The following is a 26972-nucleotide window of genomic DNA, read 5'->3' on the forward strand; positions in this document are numbered from 1 at the left end:
TTATTTATTCACATTTTATTTGTCATTATAATTTGACAGTGAACCACTTTTCACAAAGACAATCTGGAAACACATTGGGGAGGGTAAACTGATTCTTCACAAATGTGGGGAACCCCCAGGGTAGGACTAGGTATCACATTATAGGCACCAAGAAAATGGAAATCAAACCTGCATAACGGAAATGAAACACTATGGAAATCAAACACTATGCAGCCACTAGAATGGTCAAAATGAAAGCATGGTAGAGAACTGGGCATCAGGGGCTACCACACTGCCTGGAGTGGAAAACGGTAAAACTACATTGACAAACAGCTAGATGGTTCAGGTAATGATGCAGGACATCACCCAGCCTCTCTGTTGTGAGGGTGGATGCTTACACCTCACAATAGCCCTATTTATGACAGCCCCACACAGGAAGTGACCCAAACCTGTGGTGACTGGACCAGCAAATTGCACTGTGTCCATAAAATGACATCTATGCAGCCACAAAATAAACAGGTGGCATTTACAACATGATGATTCTCAAGACAATTTTGTTGAATGAAAACAGATTATCATAAACTTCATTCATGTATTATGGGAGTGTTGGCTGTGTCACCATGATAATTTTTGTGAGGATCAAATAAGGAAAAAATTTCTTAAATGTAAGATAATAATCAATATGCCGGTGAGGATTCATTTATTCTGGCTGTCGACCTCTCCTGGGAGCTTTGTAAGAATCCACGACTTCAGCCTCTCCAGCTCAGTTCTGTTCAGCTCATGGTAGAGATTTGGGAAACTGTGAAACACTGTGTTCACTCCTAGAGACTTCAGGTTTGAGTTTGTCTCCTGGCCCCAAGAGTGAAGAACCAGCTCGTCTGCAATGCCGTGACACTGGAAAAGCTCAGGGAACGTGCCGCCACTGTGCTGGAGATCCTGAAGGAAGGGGTAAGAAGTCAGTCCACTCAGGCACCCATCAGAGAAGACCACTCCTAGCTTACTATGGCTTCTGTAGGTAAACGAAGAGGGAGCCTCCAGAGATGGCACAGAGCGAGGTGTGCACTGTATGCCAGTGGGCAGGCCTCTGTGAGGGCTGCGTGGGTGTGTGTGTGTGCCTTATGGGTTTATACCACTGAGGACGCTTCAAAGGCCAGGAAAGCATTTCCTGAAGAAATAAGTGAAATGCAAAGACAGACTTCTTCATGGGGAGAGGGAGAAGGAGAATCATAGAGCTGAGACCCACCTGAAGGGAAGTCATAGTCAAATGCTCTGGTCAGTTTTTGGTAATGGAGTTGTAACACCATCATGTAGGATAGTCATAAGCTTGAATACTGCTGTAAAGCAGTTGCTTTATAATTGATTTCTGAGTAGACTCATAATAAGCAAGCCCACCTATTGTCTCATACATTGTAGTTCTGTATAAAGGATTCATATAGTACTAAACATATCCTTCCTTATAACTGTCCTTTTCAAGGGGGAATTGCTAAACATAGAGGCCTCCTGTAATCAATATGATTCATGGATTCCACGGACATCTAATCTTTATCGACCAGGCACATTTTATTGCTCTATCATCAACTTTATTTTAGTTTCAATGTGTTTATGTTTCATGTTACTTTTGTTTGTTTGTTTGTTAAACCTAGGACTTACCTTGTAAACAGAAGACTCTTTATTCAGAAAACTAGAAAGAGCAAATACTCCTGCCACATCTCGGTGATTTCTATATGCAAGATGTATCGCCATGCAGCCTCCCATAGAAAATCCCCCTAAAGAAAACAAGACACAGGCCTTATCAGAAAGAGAGGACTACACATGGTACTCAGAATAAGACAGGTCAGGACCAATCTTTCACAAACATTTTAAAGCTGTCTGGAGATGTGAAGGAACTATACTCCTAAACAGAACGTCAGTCTCCATCTTAAGCACTCTTCTATCGCTGAAGAGACACCATGGCCAAGGCAACTCTTACAAAAGAAAGCATCTAATTGGGTTAGTGCTTTATTGTCACCGCAGGGAGCATGGTGGCAGGCAGGCAGGCAGATATGGTGCTGGAGAAGGAGCTGAGAGCGACACTCTGATCTTCAAGTAAAAAGCTAAGGGAGGAGAGTGGGGGAGAGTGCCTGAACCTAGTGTGGGCATTTGAAATCTCAAAGTCCATCCCCAGTGACACACCTCCTCCAACAAGGCCACATCTCCTCATCCTTCTGATCCTTACAAACAGTTCTACTCCCCGGTGACCAAGCATTCAAATATCTGAGCCTATGGGGGCATTCTTATTCAAGTCACCAGTCTTCTTCAGGTCTCAGAGAACAAACCCTGCTTTGAGTAAGTAATGCCAAGACATCAGCGGTAAAGAGATGTATTACAAAAAGAGCCAGACTTAGAGAAATCACATACATCAAGAAAAGCATTTATCATAATTCAAAATACAAGTCATACTATGACTCTGACTTGGTTAAACTTCTAGTGTCTACTTGAGTTTGGGTTTTACTTCTAGGAGCCCTCACACCACACCTACAGTTAATACCATGCTCCTTCCTGTATCACTTGCTGTGCTATGGGCTCCACTAATAGTCATGTTTCTGCAATTTCCCCGTAACAGATGCCTGGAGACCTCTGCATTAGGAAGCATGATTAAAACCACTGGGGAGCTACATAAAGCATTTTGGAATTATGGTATTAGTTTGTAAACTGACAAGATAAAATGAAATGAACTCATCTCTATGAGAAAAGCCATTTAGTTACTTAACTACTTTAAGTGCCACAAGGGTTGAGTATCTTTGCCAGCCCTTGGTTATGATGTAATCCAGGCTGGCCTGGAACTCCTAATCCTTAAACCTCGGATAACTTTGCTAGCCCTCAGTTTTTTGAGACAGAGTCTTACTATGTAGCCCAGGCTGCCCTGGAACTCATGATGCTCCTGCCTCTGTCCTTAAGTGCAGAATATGATGCTAGTCACTACAAACACATGGAGACCCTGCCGGGGGGTGGGGCGTGGGGGGGTGATGCTAATGAGAAAACACATGCATCACAGAGTAGAGATGGCATGCAGGGAAAGAGCAGAGAGGCAGAGGATGCAACACATGGCTAGAGCTCAGAGCTCCATGTGGTGGTCCTGGCCTTTAGCGAGAGAGCTGAAGGCATCTTGTTTGTATTCTATGAGAAATTAAAAATGGAAGCAAACCACACATTTAGAGAGTTTAAAATTACACTCTGGTACACAATTCAGTCTCCTAAATTTCGGCCTACTGCCTTACTTCACATAATAAAGTACAATCCTAGCCCTCCTCAGACCATCGTGTGAATTTATAAGGTTCTCCCTCCATGCATCGAGAAGACAGGCCTCAGAGATCAGGTGGCCTGCTTAAAGGTGTAAAGTAAAGACTTTTGGGATCAAGATCCCTGTGGCAGAGCTCAATGTCCTTTCTCTCATCCTTTGATATTTATTCAGAGGATTTCTTTCCCTGGGAAAGTCAGCTGCTATTAATTAGGGCACAGGATTCAAATATATAAAAGACAGCAGACTGCAAAGTTTAAATTTCTCCTACAGGCACAATTTGTAAGTAATAAGCAGACGTGATAAAAATGATTGTTATCACAGGGCTCACCAGTAGTGCTAGAGTCTAGTGGTCTAGTGACTAGACTTGGTGTGGACAAGAACCACCTTAAAGGATGACAGACCCATCCATCCCCAGTTGCAGGCAGCGAAGGAAGGATCAGGAACAGCTTGGCAAGTGAAAAGAGGATGCACATCTTAAGACACTGTGTGCTTGCCTTTATGTGTGAGCCTTGCCCGGATTGAATAGCCAGTGGGTCTGCAATGATGCATCCTCAATGTGTCTCCTCTGGACATACAGAACTTGGCACAGCAAGTAAGCATCCCCAGCCATTGAATATATGCCTACGCAGAGTGGAGTCTCAGCATCGTTATTTTCATATGACTTCCTGCAGTTCTAGCTTTGGGCCTCTTTCTTCTGAAGTCCCTATACAGTAGCTGTGGGTCTGAAACAAAATTCTCATTTTGATTTGCTGAAGACATACTAGTTCCCTCATGTTACAAACCTTGAGAGGAAGAGGCAGTTCTTTCTTCAATTGTCAGCAATGAGCTGAGTCCTAGGACCTGCTGAGTGGTGTCTCTCCCCTCCTTTGCAAAGCCTCATTGGCTAGCTTCTCTTTAAACACCCAGTCCAGTCCAGGGTCTGGCACATGATGACAACTGAATAATTAAGTCCATATAACTGAATCCACATTGCTGGTGTACCCCTATACTGCCAGCTCAAAGGAGACGGAGGCAGGGGGAACGGAAGTTCAAGGAAAACCTAGGCTACATGAGACTCTGTCTCAGAAACAACCAACCAGCCATCCTACAATGTCTGTTGATTTGATACTTTAAAAATTGGTATTTTATAAGCCTCTCTTAATATTTTCTAACTTAAAATTTGGTAGCAAGGTGATAAGACTGAAAATACGGGACCCTTACTTCTAGTCTGCCTGTGACATGTCCCACTTGAATGAATAAATTCATTAAAATTCAAGACTTAATTTCCAGCCAAATAGAGAGCTAGAGTAGATAGCCTTGACAATTTCCATCAGATTTCTGAACCAACAGTGTATAGTTGGTTGTTGCTAAAACTTGAATCTTCAAAGGCTTTCAAAGTTTACATTTATCATAAGTATACAAATCCATTCTTTGCTGAGGAGTAAGATCAACATCTCTTGGGACAGAATTGTAACTTTCCTACATCCTCATGGGTCAGTGTTGGGAATGCCCATCTCTTTGACCTCTTCCATTGTGCCTTACCCATTTATATGAATTGTAAAGGCAAGCACACTGTTAACCATGGGCTATGCCTCTAAAAGGATTCTAGGGTGTGTGTGTGTGTGTGTGTGTGTGTGTGTGTGTGTGTAGAGAGAGGGGGGAGGGGCAGAGAGGTAGGGGGAGAGAGAGGAAGGAAGGGAGGAGGAGAAAGAGGGAGGAAGGGATAAGGAGATGAAGAGGGAGAGGCAGAGACAGACAGACAGACACATACAGAAACACAGAAAAACAGACACACACACAGAGAAACAGATACACACACACAAGAGAAAGAGAGAGAAACAGGCAGACACACACATACATACACACACACACACACACACAGAAACACAGAGATAAAAACAGAAAGAGACAGACAGACAGACACACACACACACACACACACACACACACACACACACACACACACACACGAGAGAGAGAGAGAGAGAGAGAGAGAGAGAGAGAGAGAGAGAGAGAGAGAGACAGACAGACAGACAGACAGACAGACAGACAGACAGAGAAAAAATAGAGAGGGAAGGAAGGAGGGTGAGAGGGAGAGGTAGAGATACACACAGAGAAACAGAGACACACAGAAAGAGACAGAGAGAGAAACAGAGAGAAAAATACAGACACACACAGAGAGGGAGAGGCAGAGACACAGAGACACACACAGAGACACACACAGAGACAGAGAGAAATAGACAGAGAAAGAGAATGAATCTGGAGGAAGTGTGAGGCTGAGGAGAGGGGAGGAAGCAGGCCACGACACTGGCAGGGTGATAATTCAAGCCATAGCTGGAGGTTTAACTGTTCCTCTGTAGCAAGGCAATATTCTTTCACAGAAGGAATCATAATAAATCATTCTAGAAACTGTTCCTAGCATTTAATTTCTTGCTGGAATTTATTAAGTGGATCTTTATTAAACATAAAACTCAAAAGCCAGACATTGTGCATGTGGCCACTTGTGCTACTGACACTTTAATAAAGTCTTCAATAAAGAGCATAACGACTTAGCAGTCACTGGAGAAGAAAGATCTCCCTATGCTTAGGACAGGGCTGCGCACAGCAGGAGCTTCATAAATATTCACCGAATAAATGAAGTTCGTGTAAGCTGAAGTTTGAAAGAGATACTTCTTCAAGGAGGCAAATTTATCGTCAGGAAATGTCATTTTCTGGCAATTTGATATGATAGTAAAGCTTTAAAAAAAACTATCTCTGGTTGAAGCTGGGAATGGTGGTGTTTCCACGACATTGAAGCACTCAGGAGTGGAAGGCAAGAGGACTGTTTGAGGTCAACCTGCACAGCACAGCAGCTCATGAAAGAAAAGGAAATTGGGAGTGAATGATTAGTGTCTCTGCCCTGAACAGTCACAATCTGTCTTCTTAAAAATATCAATCCTGGGCCACAAGCAAAATCTCATCACATATGTCTGATTTCAAGGGCTCTCATATGAATCAGATGTTTGGGAACCATGTCTGTTGTGGTGAGTAATTCAAGTATTCTGGGTTAAGTGCAAGCATGGCCACAATTTAAGATGGATCCATCTTCTTCGAACACCAGGGCTACAGAGCTTCTCTTTTCTGAGAAACTCAAGAGTTAAACTTTCTCAAACATTTCTCATGATGACTTCAAGGACAGCTAATGTGATGGGGGAACTACACTTTAAATTGTGTTTGTTAGCTAGCCTAAATTTGAATTGAAAGAGCCACAGTTATTGGTGGAAGTGTATGTAAACAATGAAGAGCATCTAAGTGTACCAGAGAAAACAACTCTCTAAGATCCAATTCAGCTAAAGGAATTAATTCATAAAAGATAATCTCAAGGCTAAGATAAGGATCATCAAAAACTAAAGTGTAAATCAAACAAACTAATAGGCCAACACATGTTTTAAAGTGATTATAAAACCATAAAACTTCACACATTAAGCACCTTTGACATTTCACTTGTATTAAGTAGGACATCTAATGACTTCGTGTGGCTTCAGTGTCCTTTGATGAGACTAGCTGGAGAAAGAAAACAATGAAGTAAGAGAGAGGGCTTGGGGTGGGGAAAGAGATGAGAAGAAAAAGAAAAAAGAGAGAAAAGAAAACACATAAAGATTTCCTATAGGCATTTAGCCTTGTGTTTATATACATCACAACAGAGAACATGTGCATCCTGAAATCTTACTATGATCCCATTTTAAGTCTCTAATCCATTTACTGTCCTTTGAGGTAAGCATAGCTCCCCACTTGCTGGCTTTGACAACACTGTCACCTCTAGCAGGGGACACTGTGAAAAGGAACTTTGTATATTTTCCCTCAAAGGAGAAAACTGAACACAAAGGTCCAGTTATTTGAGTCAATTTTTCATCTAGGAGTCTAAACTCCAGCTCACAATATCCTACTCAGTAAGTAAACAGAAAATAGTAAATTCACTGTAGGTAATGGTTATGGTGGGCATTTATAGTTGCTGGTGAAGTATTTAAAGTAGTAAGAGGTAACAATTTAACATATACTTAAGATTAACAAGCTGAATAAAACATGTTAAAAAATAATAAACTTGGCTTTATGAACTCCTTATATAAAATAAAACAGAAACAATCTATAAAAAAAATCTATACTGGGAAAATTAACGTGTTCTATTTCAATGCAAATTCCTAAGGACAAAAATATGAAGTTTGTTATCAAGGGAACAGATTTTTTTTTAAAAAAAAAAGGTAATAAAATCCACCAGCACCCCAAATTTCAGTCCCTCTACTTCATTTACATGGTACTCTAGTGCTCTTCAGACTTGAGAAAAGGCTCAAAAGATCTGGGGATAGACAACTCATGGTTACCATGTTTATTTCTGCTTTCCTCTCCCATAAAGTTTGCAAGTTACAATATTTCTACTATTTTATGGAAAGGTGTTAGGACAACAGTCCCAACCAAGCCTTTGGAGGCCTGGTAAGCATTGCTGAAAGAATCCTGAGTTGTTTTTAATTAGTAAAAATACATTTATTTGCACATATACATAGAGAGAACAATGGCATCATTCCACATGTCAGCTCCAGGCAGGACCTGAGGGTTCAGCAAACGGCTGCATCTTGTGAGTTCCAGATGCCCCCTTGCTTACTTTTATTTTAAATCCTATCATGTCACTATATTAACACATGCCCATTCTGTAGTGTTTCCTCTATAGATAAAGCAAATAAAGGAAACCAATCCTGAGATTCTTAGTATCTAGAGCCCTTTAGCAGGTTTTCAAAGTTTTGTTTTAACAATTGAACTAATCCATATTGTACCTTGCTTTCTCACATGGATCCCTCCTATGAAAAGTCTTTCCATGGGTTTCAAAACATGAAAGTTAAGAACTAAATTTAAAAATAGATAAACACTGAATGCCTTCTATGTGTAGACATTGAATTTAATGGCTATATAACATGCAGTTTTATGAATAGACCATGATTACTTTAAAGATGAGCCCTTCATGATGAATATGTAGGTCACCCATGTGACATAAATGTGGTCCTATAAACACTTGCTCCCCCCATTGCAAAATTTGGATCATATACCTATATTATCAAAATTCTGGTGTCAGATTCTATACATCCTAGATCAAAACTGAACCTAAATTATATCAATATTCTCTCTTAACAAGTTGTCACCACCTAGTGGCCATGAATGGATCCTGATCCTGGCAGAAAGTTCTTGACTAAACCAAGGGGCTTGGGTTCTAGGCTCCTGCCGTGCCACCCATAACTTCTGAACTGTAGTCCCTTTATTGGTGGAATGAAAATAATTATATCCTACCTTTCTCATTGCAAGGCTCAAGTGGGACAGCTGTATAAGGAAGAGAAGCTTATGATTTCAACCCTTTCCAAACAGAACATGGATATAGAATGGCTGCTATGAGCCAAGTGTCAGCTAGTGGGAGAGCATTACCATCATTTCTAGGCTTTCCCAGCACAACAGTGCACACTGGAGCCTCTCACTCTCCATTTTTATTTCTCTTCTTAAATAAAAATATACAGAAGTCCATGAAGGAAACCCGAGAGGTATGCACTGGCTATGAAATGTGCTCATATTTTACATAGTGCTGTGGGATGTCTTTCTGTATGCTGTGAATATGTGTTGCTATGATTGATTAATAAATAAGCTGCTTTGGCCTATGGCAAGGCAGCTTAGAGGCAGGTGGGAAATTCAAGGAGAAAGACAGGAAAGAGAAAGTCAGAGTCTGGAGACACTAGCTGCTGCCAAAGGAGAAGCAACATGCCAGCAGACTGGTAAAGCCATGGAACACGTGGCAAAACACAGAGTAATAGAAATGGGTTAAGTTATAAGATCTAGCTAGCAAGAAGCATGCCATAGGCCATACAGTTTGTAAATAATATTAAGCTTCTATGTGTTAACTTGGGACCAAGCGGCTGCGGGATGTGGGGTGGGAGAGATTTGCTCTGACCGCAGGACTGGGCAGGACCAGAGGAACCTTCCAGCTACAGAAGTTCATGAAGTAAACTTAAGAGGTATGCAATGGCTATGAAATGTGCTCCTATTTTACACATGGGCACTCACAATGAATGTATAAGAAAGCTAGAACACAGGCCAATCTCATACTGCTCAGTTTCCTCACAGTACAGGATTCAGCACTGCCTCTACCAGGGACTATCTGGTCAACTTCCAGAAAGTAATTGGAAAGTTAGTAATTGCATGACTGTGTTTCTTCTAAGTTTTATCAGAACTTTTATAGACTCATGTGGTGTGTAAATAATGCAAAAAACAAGTAAAGTAAACATTGTCTTATATTCTTAGCACACCCAACAAGGATTCATGAATATCTCTTGCACTGACTTCCTGTGTATCAGATGTGTACCCCAGCAAAATGTTTGCCTCATTCTTCCTTTACAACAGAAGCTTATTAATGTTTTCTATCAAGAGAACAATGTGAGTCCTTCGCATAGGACTTGGAAAATGCATTTTTTGTAGCCTGCTTCACAGTTGGCTATACTCTTTTTTGGAACCATCTTATTTCTGTCTTCTCCACATCTTAGAGTCAGTTTATTGTTCCATGAATCACCTTATCTGTTATGTTTGCCTTCCTGCTGTCCTAGTGAGCTTCACATGTCACCTCCACAGCATGGTTGGTGTCTTTGTGAAGTGAACATCCCATCACACCACCTGTTCTCTGTGAAATTTGGTGATGCTAAGTACTGAGGTGTATGCCAAAATACTATTTCCTGAGAGGATGCAATGAGCCCCTTGCTTTCTTCCACAGACAGGTTTTCCTCTCACTTTATCAAATTCTTTCCATGCTTTAAGATCAGCTGGAGGGTTATAATTCTGAGGAAGAAGTCCTCTTGGGGGTTACCCTAAGATCTATTTGCTCTCTCCATACTATCTGTCCCACATATTCCAATCATTTCTCCAACAATACTTCTACATTAGAATGTCTGACTTCAGTTCCTATCCTATTGGAGTTTTTGAGAAATTCTACTACTCCAACACCTAAGTTTTATGAACAACTTAGACATACAAGTTAGTCTAAATACCTTAGTGTAAGACAGAGTCCCTGGAAGAGGTGGCAGATCACGTATAATATGAAAAACTATTTCTAACTGAGTGTGACACAATAAAATAGCAGCTATTGAATTAACACACAGGGAAAGGATGTGTTGTCACCTGCATCAGATCTGAAGCAGCATCCTTTACAAAGTTTCAATGGTTGTACTTATAATCTCAGAGACACGGTCCCATTAGCACACATTATCTCACAGTACGTCAGAACTCTGGTCATTATTACACAGAAGAATAAGGAAACCATTTTGTACCTCGTACTTTCCTTCGATTCCCTTAAAATCTTACAGTTGTTCTACTTTGCAACTATTTGCTTTGATAATGTAACTTTCATTTTTCAATATGGAGTGTGTGCGCGTGCGCGCGCGCGCGCGCACACACACACACACACACATACACACACACACGTGAATGCACAGATTTCAACAGTAGCTATATATTCTAACAGGCACATTAGATAGAGTAAAGCTAGCAGAAAGATATTTTGCAGTATTTTGTGTTTAAACGGTCACTGAACAGTGAAAAGGAGAGACCTAGGTAACTCACTGAACAGTTCAGTACTGCAGTGAGCACCAAGCAGCTCTATAGCACTCAAAATGTCCTTTAATCCAGTCTCTAGAAGATTTCTGAGTATATTTTAATGCGATTTAGCACATGATGGAGATATTTAATTTACATTATAATTTCATCATCAGATACAGCTGTTAAAAGTTTGCACAACCAAAGCATTCTGTACTACTGCCATCCTCCAAATCTCATCTAGTATTTGTATATATTACATAGAAATTTTGCTAGTTTATGCATTTGATGAGTTCAGCCAAAGAAGAATTCAATACATAATTTACACAAAGCTTTAAATGCCCTTGGGAACAGGGCTCACTGTGACATGTTTAACACACGGTTATCGATGTTTTAGTTTTGTGAAACTCACTCAAAAGACTTGCTGCTCATGAATTTGACAGCACATTCTCACCATGTACACTATTTCAATCATGGTAAGGGCAGTTTAATTTTATATTCGTAAGACCCCAGCTACATGAAAGAAGTATTTTTTTTCATTACAATGGATAATCTCAGTTGAAATTAAAGTAGAAAATTATTTATCATTGAAACAATGGCACAATAGATAGGGCATGATGATGCATTCCTGTAGCCCAGTGCTTGGGAGGTGGGGGCAGGAAAAACGGAACTTTGAGGTCGGTCTTGGCTATATAGCAATGCCTTGTCTAAAGCAAATAAACAAGCCAAAAAAGAGTTCTTATTAAAAATGAAAATCAATGAAAGTTTCATGAGCTGTTGTTTATGACTCTAATATTTCTGAAAGCTGCACATGTAGCTTATCCAAAACTGTGAACGCGTCAAGCAATATTCACGTACTTGTAAACAATGTTACAAATATAACTCAAGAAATGTAATTAGACAAAAGTGAAATACATTACCAGTGTTATAAAGACCTCACCTACTAATATCCTGCTCTTCTGGATGCCATTTTTTACTTCATCATCAATCAATTCAGTGAGCACTTGACACATTCTATCAATTGACTCAAGGTGTTCCGGGCTGTCATTAGATATTTTAAATCTGTCAAACCACACATTGGAGAGCTCTCCCTTCATAGGAGTATATGGCCTGTTTAAAACAAACAACAACAAAGTGATATTAAAATTTCTAAAGGATTAATGTACTATTTTTTGCTGAATTTTATATTAAAGAATTTGTATGGAAAATGATCCATATATACTACATTAGCATATTTATTCCATTAACATTTCCTAAAGCTGGCTCACCATCTTTACCTAACTGTCTAATCGTGACATTTATTTACTCGGGGGAGGTGTGCTATGGGCAATGTGGGGGTCAGAGCACATCTGAAGTGCCAGTTCTCTCCTTCACCATAAAGGTTCTCTGAGCATCTCACAAGCCCATTGACTACTTATTTTAGGAGGTAGGACAGTTCTGGTGCCATGAATATTAGCCCATTCACGTACATTAATGCTATGTTTTATACACATCCTTGTGCACATTCCAAATATTTGTAGATCAATTACAGTGTGGCTAAAGGCTTCATGTCTAAGCTCTGGATCAGCAGAGGTAAACAAAGGGGGATGAAGACAATTTTGGCAACACGTTGCTGTGCAGGAGCAGCTCTGCTAAAACATGGAGAAGGAAGAGCTGCCCAAGATCAGGGACAGGAGGTTTGACCAGAGGCTCTGCCCATTCCCAGGCAAGCTCTTGTTTTCTTACTTAATAGTAAAGTGCGTGGTCTGTTTTCTATATAAGACTGCCGCAGGTGAGCTAGCCAGCAACAAATGGCCCACTATGGTTGAAAGGCATCTCAACTAATCACAGTGACTCTCCTCACTGCCAGCTACTCATCCCTCCCTCTTCCACTCTGTTTCGCAGACTCAGCTACACACTCACTTTTCAAGCCATGTAGATACAAGTTAATGTGTGACTTAGAAGAGTAAAAGATGGGGACAGAAAGAACCAGCCAACACCTGACCTGCTTCTGTGCACTTCTCTTCTGAAACCACAAGGGAAAGTGCAGCATAACCAATGGTCTCCCCAGTGTCTGCCAGGCCATCGTGGTGCTTGAGGACAGGTACATGCCACCACTTTTCCCTGCCAAGGACACTACTGAAAACAAATGGACATCCAATCTGGACACCTGGCTGTATTTAAAACTTTCCCAGAGAAGCTGAAAGAATCCCAGAAACAAGAAAGTTTCCCTAACTCAAATGTAACAAAAGCCCATGTGCTGCCATCTTCTGCTTACTAATGGAATCATGCTGTGGAATGCTTCTGTACACTGTGAAAATTATACTGTGATCAGTTTAATAAAGAAGATGATTGGCCAATAGTTGGACAGGATAAGGTTAGCCAGGAAAATCAGACTAAGGACACTGGGAAAGAAGGGTGGAGCCAGAGGAATTGCTAGCCACACCACAGGGGAAGCAGGATGTGTACAAAATGAGGTAACAAGCAATGAGCTACAAGGCAGCAAGTAAAGGACTAGAAATGGGTTAATTTAAGTTGTAAAAATTAGCTGGTAACAAGCCTGAGCTATCAGCCGATCATTTATAATTAATACTGAGTCTCTGTGTTGGTTATTTGGGAACTAGTGGGTAGGAAAGAAAAATCTGCCTACAGAATCATGCAATAGATGCTACTTTGGAATGAGCTTTCAAATGTTTTAATGCATGTGATGAATATTCCTATCAATGCATAAACACCAAAAATTTCCACTGCCTTATGTATATATAAAAATATGTTACCAACATGGTGATGTGTCACTGTATATTACTAAATATACACATATACATTAGTTCAGTTCCCATATATACTATTTGGGTTTCTGAGATAATAAATCTGATTTAATATTTGCTCAACTCCTCACCCTTTTCCACAGCAGCAAATTGTTTTAACCATCTGTAACTACACCCTTGGTGCTTCCTCCACATATACTAAAACATAACCTTACAGCACTATTTTTCCTTTGAGCACTACTGCCTATCAAAACTGAAAAAACACATTCTGCTTCTCAGATGTATGCATGCTCTTCTCCACAGCCTCACAGAGCTCCACCTGAATGGTCCTCACTACGCACCTTTTCATCAGTGAATGCTGTTCTTTCTGTGTGTCTCTGTGAATTTTGGTCCCATTCCCAGCTCCCTGCCATCCCTACCAGCCTCCTTCCCTATGAATAATTATATAAATAAAATTTCTTATGTTCACAGATGAAAAGCTACTTTACAATTGAATCTCCCATTCTCCCCTGATGATTGCTTACTTGGTACCTACATTCTAGGCCCTGTGAACAGGGTGACATTAAACATTCATACATACATATATATATATATATATATATATATATATATATATATATATTTAATACAGATGCATTTTTTTGTGTGTAGCGGGACTATTATTCTTATGGAACAGAAACCAAGAATCATATTGCTGGATTGGAAGGTGCAGTTTTTACCTTAATACATGTTTCAAAGTTGCCTCCATAAAATGGAGGTGGTAAAAATCCACCATTCTACCACAAGGAAGACTACCTTTCCCCACAGCACCTGTAGAAACAGGTACCGGTGGAGGTACTAGGTACTAACATGGCTCAGTTGAGTGTATTGACTAAATTATGGGCTAACATATAAAACCCTGCTCAGTTTTAACCTCAAAGTTCAAATGCTTTTGACACGGCAACCACCCCTTTCCCGAGACACCCCCTCAGACCCTTTCAGATAATTCAGATACACTTCCCAGGCCACACTGACTGTTCCCATCAGTGCTGATTAACTTTGCCTATTCTAAGTCATTACATCAATGGAAATGACGACTGATAATATCAGCTATTTTTTTTCTATCATGGTTTAGTTTTTCTCATTAATTCAGAAGAGCGCTTGTTTATTACTGACAAACACTTGCCTTCTGTTTTCAAGTGTGGTGTTTTCTAAATGTAGTTTGCATAGTTATATAGTATCCTTTAAATTATTTTATAATTTAATTCAAATATGATTACATCGTTACGAAGTATCCCTTTTTACCAAGTAAAAGAATTCCACACCTGAAAGCATTTGAAATGTCTTCATTTAAAAGTTCAGTTTCTGGCTTTCCTGATTTAAGTGCTTTTTCCGAATCCCAGGGGGTTTTACACAGTCTTATCTAGTAAAGCCTTACCTAATGTGCCTTCCGTGGCTTGTGTTGCCATTTTTACTTTTCAAAGTTTAAACTCTGGGGAAACCTTTTCATGTGTGGTATGACTCAAGCTCAAATTCATTTTCTCTAATATGGACAGGTGTGGAGAGAGGGAAAGAAGGAGTGATGGAGGATGCTGGGAGGAAGAGGCACCATTCTCAGACAAGTGGAAGTCCTACTCCCTAAGGCGCACACTGTACACAGTGAAGGGACTTCATGTTTAACCTGCTAGACAAGCCCTAATTCTGGACCATGCTCGGGAAAACCAGGAAAACCATTGCTCAAACAACTCTCGAATTCTCTGACTCCTTCAAGGCAGCTCCCCTGCTGACCTATGCATCTGTCAGCCCCTCAGTTGTTGTGGGAAAGATGAAATCCCACAGCAGCTCCTCTCAGTTGCCCACTCACCCACTGTGCCTTCTGACCCCAGCAGCTACTTGGCTCAGGGGAGAGAGCTCAGGTACAATGAGAGGGCAGAAATCATCCAAGCCTTCCTCCTCCCAGAGGCCTTTTAAAGGTTAAGCCTGAGTGCACAGCAAATGAAAGCAGGTGCTTCGTTCAAAGTCTTTGTCATACACCGTGAAGTCCCAAGTTCATTGGGACTGCTATTGAAGCCCAGTTCCAGAGTGGATGCACAGCCCTCACGCTGAAGTTCCAATCAGACTGTCACCCTTGGAGTTACTTCGGCTTCCCTCTCCGTTTCCCTGTGCTATTTCTCTGTTTATTTGTCTGTCTAAGCACTTAAATAAGGATGATATCATAGGCTAAGATGTGAATCATTCTGGGAACTCAGCCATTAATGGGAAAAAATGATACTTACTTTACTCTTTTTCCCTTTGACAATGCCTTATTTAATTAATCTAGATAGATGCTCCACTGAGGTACAGCCCAATGCAAATCCCAATTTACTCATCTGGAGGTTTTTGGTCTCTCATTTCTCTAAGAAAAAAATTAAAATTCTCTGTTCAAAAAGAATCATTAGGATAATTTAATGGGATAAAAAGACTTCAGAACTTTTTTTTTTTGCTAAGAAAACAATCAAGAGTACATAAATCTCCAAAGATGTTAGAATAACCTTTAACTAAAGTGTAAAAGATTGTTTTTAAACAGCTAAAAGGCCTGGCACATGTGTTATGTTCATTCACTTTCTTCCTCAAATAAATCACTTTATTAGCTGGTATAAAAACAGCTCAGACATTACCACAGTAAACAAATATGTTCAGCAGAGAGCATCTGTGTGGCTCCTAAATCAATCAACCAATCGACCCATTACACACTGGTAAAGAATTAACCCAGAGGAAATGTCCAAAGCTTTTTTTTTTTTTTTTTTTAATAAAAAGGCATTCAGCTGAATACCCATTTTTATTTTGGTCTGTGTTCCCCTAAAATTGTAAAAACCAGAAGATCATCTGCAGTCTTTCAGATAGCAACCTGGCTCCAGTCATTCTCGGTCCTGGTTTCTCAGTTTCCCCCAGCATGCTCTAGGGTCCAGTCACTTGGACCAGCCCAGCAGTGATACAGGAGCATTGCATCCAGTCTCCCTCTCTCTGCATGGTCTTCCTGTCTTTCTGTGCTAAGCTCCCACAGTCTCAACTCCAGTGCTGCCATCTCAGAGGACCTTCTCCTACTCTGCGGTGTTGCCTCCATTCTGTAATGCGGACTCTGTCTTGTTACTTTAACAGTCTTTATAGCATTCGTCATTACTTGACATTGTATTTCTTCACCTTTTGTTACTCACTCTGTATATGAGCAATTGACCTCTGGCCTCCATGTGCATACCCCTTATATGTGCACTCCCCATATGGACATGTAAAAATATAAATGCATAAAATAAGTATCTAAATCTGCTTTAGAGTACACATTTACTGCAAATGCTAAGCACTCACTTTATGTGGGAAAATGTATAATCAACATGTAGAAGCATACACAAGTCTGATGAGTTTGAGAATTTTTCAAATCACCAAGAGAATTTATACCATAAAAAATTATAAATGGACTATAAAACATTGTTATTTTTTAATGGAAAATCTGTTATTAAATCCAAACTAAGAAAACCTGTAGTTGTAAACACAGTTAAAATATGCCACAAAAATAAAAATATTTATTGGGTACTTCCAATTAAAGAGTGAGTCCAAATTAATATAATGAAAAAAATACTATTCTATTTTTCCATTTTAATTAACACAGCAAACTATTGTTGACTTTTATTTAATATACTCCTGCTTAGCCAATTTATAGCAAAGGAAAAGGAGTACTTATAGACAAAAGGGTAATTCACAATTTAGTGAAAATACAATGATATGCCATTGTATTTTCTACATTGACCAAATATAATAAACCACTGACCCCTCTTAGGTTCTTTGTTGCATTTATTACTACAAAAAAACAAAATTATAACCTTGCTTGATGGTGTTCTCAACATATGTAGATGAAAGACATGAGAATCATAAAGGGGAAGAGGAAAGGGGACTATGTATTTTGAAGTTATAAAATTCAGTGAAAGTGGTAAATATTTACTCTAAGATGGGGAAAGGTCTGTAATTTATACTGAGCCTTACCACGATCAGGGAAAAAAGAACAGAAAATTAAATTGAAATATTAAAAAATTTAAATGGTGCAAAAAGTGAAGAAAATTGAATACAGGAGAACAAAAAAATCCAACAGACTTATATTCAAGCCTATAAATCCAATGTTACATTAAATGTAAATGGCTAAACAAATCATTTAAAAGACAGAAACTGTCAGAATGGCTAAAGATATAAGCAAAGCTCAAACACATGTTGTCTATAACAAACACATTTTAAATATAATTGATAGATAAGCTAAAAATAAAAGGCTGGAGTTTTGCTATGCAACACTAATCAAAGTAACATAAAGTGATAAAAAAATTGTAAAATAAGTATAGGAAAGCTGCTGTGCAGTATATAATTATTATACAAATTACACTTTGGGGTGTTATCAGAAGTTAAGAGTGACCATTTTGTAAGAAAAAGGTAATTATTAAAGCCCTCCCCTCATGACTCCTAGAACTACTTAAAAATAATTATCAAACATATATAAAATGTAAGTAATGCTATCAGCCACCTTGGACTATACTGGTATTTTTTAAATGCTACACATAAAAATACACATGAAGAGTCACCATGATAGAATTCATGCAACACCATAAAGACTCAGGGAGAATCCAAAGACTGGGATTGTATAGGATATTTTATCTGACAGCAATGAAATGAAATTAGAAATCAGCAACTATAAGACAACTTCAATAACCCTCAATTCATGGAAATTACTAACAGACTTCTAAATAGAAGGTCCAGGAATTACATTTGTTGCATCTAGTCAGAACAGTAACCACACAAGCCCTTTCCACAGTGTGACTAACATTTGCTGAGAGGCAAAGGCCTACACTCCTTACTTGCGACCTGGTTGCCTTCTGCATGAGCTCTGCATCCGCTAACTTCTTGGTTCTCTGAGGATATCTCCGCTGGGAACCGAAGCCTCCAGGACTCCAAAGGGTGGGCTGGGGAGATGTGCCCCGTGCAAACACGAGGATCTGAATTCAGCACCAACATAAAAGCCAGGAGTGCTGGCACTCTTCTGGGGGTTGGCAAGAGGTCAGAAAGGAGAGCTAGATCTCTGGAGCCTGCTGGCCTGCCAGTCTCGCTAGATTGGGGAGCTCCAGGTTTGGTGAGAGATTTTTGTCTCAAAAAACAAGGTGGAGAGCAACAGAAAAAGACTACTGACTTCAACCTCTGGCCTTCATGTGCACATGGATCAGCATGCACACACACATACACACACTCAATATATATATATATATATATAAAACGAACTCCAAATGGTGAAGCCCAATATAGGCGTGCAGAGATTGTAGGAAGCCCCAGCTAATATCCCGTATCAACTGCCAGCTATGTGAGTAAGCCTTCAGATGAAGGATCCAGTCCCCAGCAGACAAATCGTAAGTCACACCCAACCTTCAAGCTTTCCCAGGAGAAGCCCCAAAAACAACAGAATTGGGATTGAGTCACCACTATTGTGCCCTTTCTGAGTTCCTAACCCACAAAATTTGTGACCATAATAAAAGTGTTGCTTGGGGGTGATTTGTTATGCAAGTATTATACAAGGAACATGAATGTGATAGAAAATCTTCCAATATAAATAAAACAGAAAAAAAAAAAAAACCATGGTGAGATTTGGCTAGAGTAGTGCTAAAATTACTGCTCTAATATAAATAGAAGGGAAAAAGAAAATTAATGGATATAAATGAAAAGTTAAGAGAGAAAAAGGTGCTGGGTGTGGTGAACACCTGTAATCCTAGCACTTAGGAGACAGAGACAGAATGATCATGAGTTCTAGGCCAGCCTGGGCTACATAGTGAGACTCTGTATCCAAACTACAACCAAACAGAGAAAAAAGCCAAGCCTAAATTGGTTCTAAAAAAGAGTCAACAACCAGTACCCCTTGATAAGACAAAACACACACACACACACACACACACACACACACACACACACACACACACACACACACACAAGTAATAATAATATTATTGTCAGAACTGAAATAAAATATATAAACAGAAATCTAATCATTAAAAATAAGTACATGAGGTCAAAGACAAATTCCACTAAATCACTGATACTGGCTTGAAAATACATAGAAAATCTGGAAATCTTGGTTGTATAAAAGAAAATAAATTAATTGCCAACAACTCAAAAGAAAACTTCAAGTTCAGGTGACTTCACTAAGTGCTATAAAACATTTAAAGAAGACATAATACAAACCTAGAGGGACAAACACTTCCAAACACCTACAAATGACACAGAATGCATGTGAAGATATGTAAATATGAAATACTATCGGTTTAAAATTTGAAAAACACTGACCTAGAATTCATGTTACAATTGATAATATGTGAAAGTCAAGGGATGATAATCATTAAATTCTTAGCCAGAGATAAAACCTATTACATTCTTGGAATCATGTCTCGAATGTCTTAGTTAATCATATTTACAATTAGCCTAAAACACACCATCCTTCCAGTTTCCACAGAAGTATCAGTACTCCCTTCAAATTGCACCTGCCCTGGAAACCAGTTACAAACAACATGCTCTTAGTACCCATCCCTAAAAGTTCTCTGTGGGTGCTACTAAACCCCTAAGCTTAGTTGTATTAAAATAACTTTTAAATCTTCTATTTTATACTCTCCTTTTTGTTCTATAACTGTTCAATTCTATCGACTAGAGAAATAAGCTCTTATTGGTGAATATAAGAAGTTTCTTGAAATCCTGGTTCATTTTCTTGTGAATACAAGGTTGACAGAAAAATGAAAGTCTAGCTTTTTTTTGTGAAAACAAAGCATGCTTAAGGAAAAAACATGAGAACAGATCATGAGAAAGACTGGGTTGTATGACACAACACAACATTTGTTTATGCAAAAAAAGTTGGAAAAAAAGACTATGTGAATGATTATTTAATAAACATAAAAAGCCAGGGGTCTGAAGAGATGGCTCAGTGGTTAAGAGCACTTGCTGTTCTTGCAGAGGACCCGAATTCGATTCCCAGCACCCACATGGTGCTCACAATCATCCATAATTCCAGTTACAGGAAATTCAGCTCCCTTTTCTGACCTCTGAGGGCACCAGGCATGCATGTGGCACACAGATACACATGCACACACACGCATACACATAACATAAACAAATCTTTTTTAAAAAGCCGTAACAGTAAGTAGGCCTCATGTCTATCTTGGTTGACTGACTCAAAGGGCCTGACAGTATTTAACCTCCTGAAGCTTAGAAAGAATGGTATAACTCTTTTCTAGGAACTATGAACCTGGGTTGAACTAAATTATCAGAAAGACTATCTTGGCAGAAGTTATTAAGTTTGCTGTTGGGGTGTGTGAGATAAAGAGGAGATGAGCACTGTGCAGGCTGGCAGGAAGCAGAGTGTGGGCTGGGAAGGGGTCGGTCTGAGTGGCAGCGCATGCTTCCCAGAGAGGCCGGGAAAGCTTGGCCAAGGAGCCTAACTTCAAAGTAAAGCATTCATTTTTACAGGTGGGAGTTGTATTTAAAATATCTTCAATCCAGAGTTAAAGTTAAAAACATCTCACTGGCACATACATCTATTTTATGCCCTGGAGTTATACCGAGAAGGGAAATTGAGCATTGCATACCTGGAGGGGGCCGTTGGGTAAATAATCTTTATGTGCTGGAATGTTAAGTCCTGGTTTAGCACATTGCTGATCCACTCTCTCTGTCCTTGGCCAGAATGACCTGAAAAATTACAAAATTCACAGTCAAATAAACATCTTCATAACACACTGCATTTCAAAGTACTCTGTACCTCTCAGGTCACACGAAGGCTGGAATATAGAATGTGAAAAATCTCTACATGCCAAAAAGAGCTGTTTAGATTCAGCAGGCAGAATTAGTTGAGCAAGTAAGAACAGTAGAAATAATCCTTATTATTATACATCCAGATGTATTGTTTATCAGTTAGAATACCATACTCAAGCTTGAATTTCAGCTTTCCTCACTTATAATAGATATAATAAATTCTTCTAGTGGGGAATTATGTTTAGCTGTTTTCTAACACTATTCTTTTCCCATCTACACTTTAAAAACTGCCAAGTGATTTACACCACTGTAGCTGACATGACCTAATACAATTTTCTTGGTGAAAACAAGTCTGGGGGTGGGGTAAGATATTTATTCTACTTCAAATTTAAACTTGAAGAAATCAGATTTTAAGTGTGTTGACACATTTATATAACCTAGCATCATGATTATATACTACTCAAGGTCAAAAAATAAGTATAAGAATTGATGTATGGCTATCTGCATGGAGACAGGGAAAGAATCTAAGTGTGTCATATATTACTGAAGAGAAAATGTTAAAGTTCACAACTTTAAATTTTTATCTATCTTTCTGTTCATGTCTCTGTTGTTTATGTATGTGTGTGCATGTGTGTGTGTCTGTGTATATGTGTGTGTATGTGCATGTGTGTCTGTGTGTCTGTGTGTGTGTGTGTGTATGTCTGGGGGGGGGGAGGTCTGCTGGAGTCCAGCTCTGACCTGCTACCACCTTACAAAGGGTTCTTGGGTGAAGGAGAGAGAAATGAGGAAATATTAGACAGAAAGACAGACCTAGATGACGAGGAGAAAGACAGAGACACAGGATAGCTTCTCGAGGGTCTGGGTCAATACTCGGTCACCCAGAGCTATATTCAAAAAGTTTTTTATAATATTCCAAGGGGAGAGGCAAAAGACCTTCCCCTTGTAAGATCAAAACACATCATACAGCTAAGTGTAGATTCTTCCAAACACCTGGTAAACATGCCTGTGGCAAAATATCTCCTTATGCAGCCCTGCTGGGTAAAGCAAGCTCAGATTCTCTGACCCTGAGTAAGTTCTCATAAGATAGCCTCTGTGGGCCTCTGTGTGTGTGTGTGTGTGTGTGTGTGTGTGTGTGTGTGTGTGTGTAATGGCCCAGGCCCATGTAAATGTGCAGATGTCAGAAGACATTGGGTGTCCTGCTACATAACTTTCTGCCTTACCCCTTGACACAGGGCTCATAGGATTTGCTTGTAGGTTGGCTGTTCAGCAAGCCCCAGAGACCCTCCTGTCTCCCCTAGTGCTGGGGTCTCAGGCACATGCAGTAATGCCCAGTTTTTCCCTGGGTGTTGGAAACAAACACAGCAAGCAAGCCACACTAACATTTATTTTAATCATCCTAAACAGTATCTTAAAAAAAAATAGGCATTTTATAAGTAGAAAAGGGTTCAAATACACTTGGGGCATATTCCCATATATTTTCCTACAGCTGTTATACTCTAGACCAGATTCTAAAGCTTTTTAGGTTGTTTTTCTTTATTAAATGGGGTCGGTTTTTAAATACTTTTTCAGTCTTGGGCGAAAGAAACAATCGAATGTTAGAAAACAACATTTGTCCGTCTACTCACAAAATTCTCTTTTTAAAAAGCTTGTACCCATTGTATACATGTATGAAATTCTCAAGAAAAAAAAATTTAAATGACACAAAAAGTTAGTAGTACCTTATTCCAAAACCATGGTAAAACCATATAATTGGTTTATTTATATTTGGATTACCCAGAAGGCAAATACTTCCTGTTCCAACACAAACACATGCTCAAGTCCAGTGGTTGTTACCCTCCAACCTGGAGGGCCAAGGCCTCCTTCTCCTTTGCTTTCTGTTGCCGTGATAAAACACTGACCTAGGCCAACTTGGGAGGAAAGGGTTTATTTCAACTTACTCTTCTGGCCAATAGTCCATCAGCAAGGGAAGTCAGGACAGGCACTTGAGCAGGAACAGAGCGAGGAACCACAGGGCAAAGTTGATACCAGCTCGGCCCTGCGGCTCATGCTCAACCAGCTTTTTAGTAGGACCCAGGACACCTGCCCAGGGGTAGCAACCGTGGGCTGGGGCCTCCTGTATCAATCAACAATCAAAGCCATTCACTATAGACACAGCCACAGGCCAATCTGAACTGGGCAACGTCTCAGTTGAGACTCTCGTTTCCCAGGGGACTCCTGGTTCAAGATGACAATAAAAACTAACAGGACAGGCCTATTCCAAAAAGAGCACTTTATATATCAATGGAGACTTAATTAGGTAAGAATAATATACCTGAACATCTGGAAGAATTATTTAGATGAATTCTTTTTCCAGTGTACAAAGTTTTACACACACACACACACACACACACACACACACACACACACACGTGCGTACACGCTGTGTAAAATACACACAGAGTGGATGACTGTGATGTCAGACATGCATTATAGGTTATAAAAATGTCAGTGATTTGAAATTGAAAAACAGGAAGCATTAAGCAAAGTGGTCCAGAGGGTGAAAAAAAAAAAAAAAGAAGAAGAACCAATTCTAGTTCTTTATAAAGACACTGAATTAATTATGAGAAGGAATTACTATGTGGGAATTCTGGATGTTCATCACAGAAGGCTCCTGGGGTCCTGAATAACCACTATTCAGCTAGTTATACAGCCCTAAGTCGTCAGCCACGTCTTTCCCTTTTACACATGCTCAACCCTTATCTTCTGTTTCCAAAGTGATACATCATAGTTTGGGGTTCCCCTGCCTCTCCCACCCAGAGTATTAATTCTGAATCAGACATCTGTGTTTAAATCCCAGCTTCCCCCACCACTCACAGCGACAGCAAGTAAACTTGTCTAGCCCCGTTTTCAAAATGAAGAGAACGTCTCACATTGTTGCTAACACTCCTTCCAATCCCTTCGGTGTTCTAGTCTCCATTCCCTTTAAGCGCACACGTGTCTCAGCTCAAACAAGGCGTGCTTGGACAACTCTGACAAGCCCTTCAGTTGCAAAGGCCTTACTAATGTCCAACCACATTCTTTCCTTTTCCTTACTATTCACTTGGCAGTAGCTCAGGCACCATCTTGTGACCCCCTGTTCACTGCTGACTCAAATTAATGAACTGTTTTTGTTTTTGAATTTAGGTAGGCCCCCTGAGGACACCCGCTGGATCTCATTTCTGAGAGAGAGAGAGAGAGAGAGAGAGAGAGAGAGAGAGAGAGAGAGAGAGAGAGAGAGAGAGAGAGAGAGAGAGAGAGAGAGAGAAGAAAAAAATTATTTTTCTTTCCTGGGAACTTACCCTGAGCCAGCCAAGCACCGTGGATGCAAGGATTAAAACAGGGTTCTTATTCTCTCTCTAGGGGCACTCCCTGGACGGAGATGATTTTGTACTTACCTCAGAGATTTAATGACAGAGTGCAAAAAGAGAAATCAGGGAGGAGGAACATTAAAAAGGACAGGTGGGAAGCGCATGGGAGCCCTGGTGGTGCCAAGCATAAAGAACACAGGCCGTAAATATGAACCCAGTTCACTGTGAAGATCAAGCCTCCCTATGATCCTGGAAAGGCAGACAGAGGCTCATGACTCGCTCCAGGGGTTGGGAGTGGTGGTGATGGTGGTGGGTTTATGTCAGATCACTGGTGGCCGACCGTGAAAACAGTAGTTAATCCATGTGCCTGGAGACTCACATTGCTATGGTGGTGTGCCTGAACTTGGGGTGGGGTAAGGACTGACTGCCCTGAAGACTATGCTGTGGTTGGAAGGGTCAAGGACACCAGCGAAGGAAGCGAGATGAAGACAGCACCCTAGAGAAAGAAGACACCCTCCCAGGAGGTGGCAGGCTCCCTCCCGACCCTGGGCGCAGGAAGCCTGTAACAGCACTAGGGAGCTGGGGGACGGAGGAGAGGGTGCTTCCCCAGCGGCAGCACGCGGGACGGAGACCACGAGACTGCAATGCATGCACCTGAGCCGTGCAGGAAAATCAGCGAAGCAGTGTGTCTCCCGGCCGGCGACACCACACAACGCTGCAGGTGAACCGCACCGGGTGCGACAGCCATGGCGGAACCAAGAGCCAAGTCGCGCGGCCACGCCCCTCGACGTCGCGGGACCGCGCACGCAGGCGCGCAGCACAAGCATGGGTTTGCGCAGGCGCCGAGGAAGGCCTCCTGCTCCTTAACCTGAGGTTGGGAGTGAGCAGCGTTTCCTTGGGCTGAGAATTGCAACCCTTTAGGGTCAGGCTTCGCTATTGTAATCACCGAGAATAGACTCCTGTCCCGAGAATTTGCTGCAGGTTTTAAACTGTAATTCTAAAGCACAGGATCACCCCATTTGGAGAATATTACTAGCTTCAAAATTTTACAGATATAATCACATTTTTTTTTTTATAACCATCCACTTTGAGGCTTACACCAGATGTTCGTAGCTTTTTGCATACGGGATGAGCCAGCCATATAATAACTTATTTCTTGTGTCTTTATTTTGTTTTTCTTTTTCTAATAGTTAACAGACAGATCTAATTTTAATGAGCTCGGCCTTCACATTCCTTGGCATGGCTGTTACCAAAAATGTGGGCAGTGATGGGTGGGAATGAGTACAAGCTGAGGATTGTTGCGCATGGCCGATGGGAGCAGGAAGTAATGTGGAATTATATGAACCACAACTTCTACTTCTGGATACATCCCTTCCTAAAGATAGGAAATCAGGGACTCAAGACATAGGCTCCCACACCTATATCCGAAGTGGTATTCACAGTCCACAAAGGCTACAACAACCCCCACACCCATCTCCACACGGATGGATGAACAGGATGCTTGGTATATGTGCATCTGTAGTACCCATCAGTCCTAACAAGGGTGGAATTCTGATTCCTGTGCAAAATAGATTGACTTTGAAAACACTGTGTTGGTTAAATGAGCCAGATAGAAAGGGTCAAACATAACCGACTCCATTCGTTTGTCTTATCTGGAATGAACAAATTTATGAAGACAGATGGTAGAAGAACGCTTGCCTTACTAGGGTGGACCACAGTGGAGGGTGGGCAATGTTAATCAGTGAAGAGCTTCTATTTGGGGTGTTGACTCCTTTCTGGAAGTGGACAGTAGTGAGGAAAAGAGTTGTTGAGTTATTTAATAACATGGCACTGTGCCTTTAGAAATGGTTGAAATAGTAAAATAAGATTTGTTATTTTATTCTAATTCTAGTGATATGCAAAAATATGAAATTAACACTTGCATAAATATTAAACATAACTAACTTTTAATAATAAGACTGCTGCCCCAGCAAGTGTCTCTTTCTTCATGCAAAATTGGATAAAAAAACCCCGGGGGAGTTTATGGAACTAAACTACATGATAATATATACCATATTTAAGCAATTACAAATTGTATCTTATTTTTTATAGTATTTGCCCTGCTCCTGAGTGACAAGCCTGCTTAGTAGCAATTCCTGGTTGCTAGGATATGCTTGTCGCTATCAGGGTTTTGTACCAGTGCTGTCAGTGGGAAGGCAACTACATGCCCATTGTAGCTACTAACTAGCTAGATTAAAAAGAACTGGAGTCAGTTCTCTGTATCCCATGGATTTGCTGCTGGGAGAAATGAGAGTG

The 26972-nt window shown here is 40.4% G+C and overlaps 1 protein-coding gene across 1 annotated transcript; it reads right to left on the reverse strand.

Annotated features, from left to right (window-relative positions):
- Positions 1-25465, reverse strand: Lyplal1 (lysophospholipase like 1). Its single transcript, XM_052737944.1, has 5 exons — positions 25332-25465; positions 21189-21288; positions 11772-11941; positions 1630-1745; positions 1-915 (listed from the first exon to the last, which is right to left on the reverse strand). Exons 1-5 carry the CDS (start codon positions 25423-25425, stop codon positions 676-678), a joined length of 720 nt encoding a protein of 239 aa, XP_052593904.1. The 5' UTR covers positions 25426-25465; the 3' UTR covers positions 1-675.
- Between the last annotated feature and the right edge of the window lie 1507 nt (positions 25466-26972).

Source organism: Peromyscus californicus, unplaced genomic scaffold, assembly GCF_007827085.1.
Source record: "Peromyscus californicus insignis strain IS unplaced genomic scaffold, ASM782708v3 Scaffold_14__1_contigs__length_90479793_seg_2, whole genome shotgun sequence".
Classification (NCBI taxonomy): Eukaryota; Metazoa; Chordata; class Mammalia; order Rodentia; family Cricetidae; genus Peromyscus; species Peromyscus californicus.

Coding starts and splice junctions, on each gene's coding strand:
- Lyplal1 (XM_052737944.1), bottom strand. CDS start 25,425: ATGGCTGTCGCACCCGGTGCGGTTCACCTGCAGCGTTGTGTGGTGTCG. Junction 11,942..21,188: donor TACCCAACGGCCCCCTCCAG/GTATGCAATGCT, acceptor TGTTTTAAACAG/GCCATATACTCCTATGAAGG. Junction 916..1,629: donor AAGAGTCTTCTGTTTACAAG/GTAAGTCCTAGG, acceptor CCCTTCCTTCAG/GATCTCCAGCACAGTGGCGG.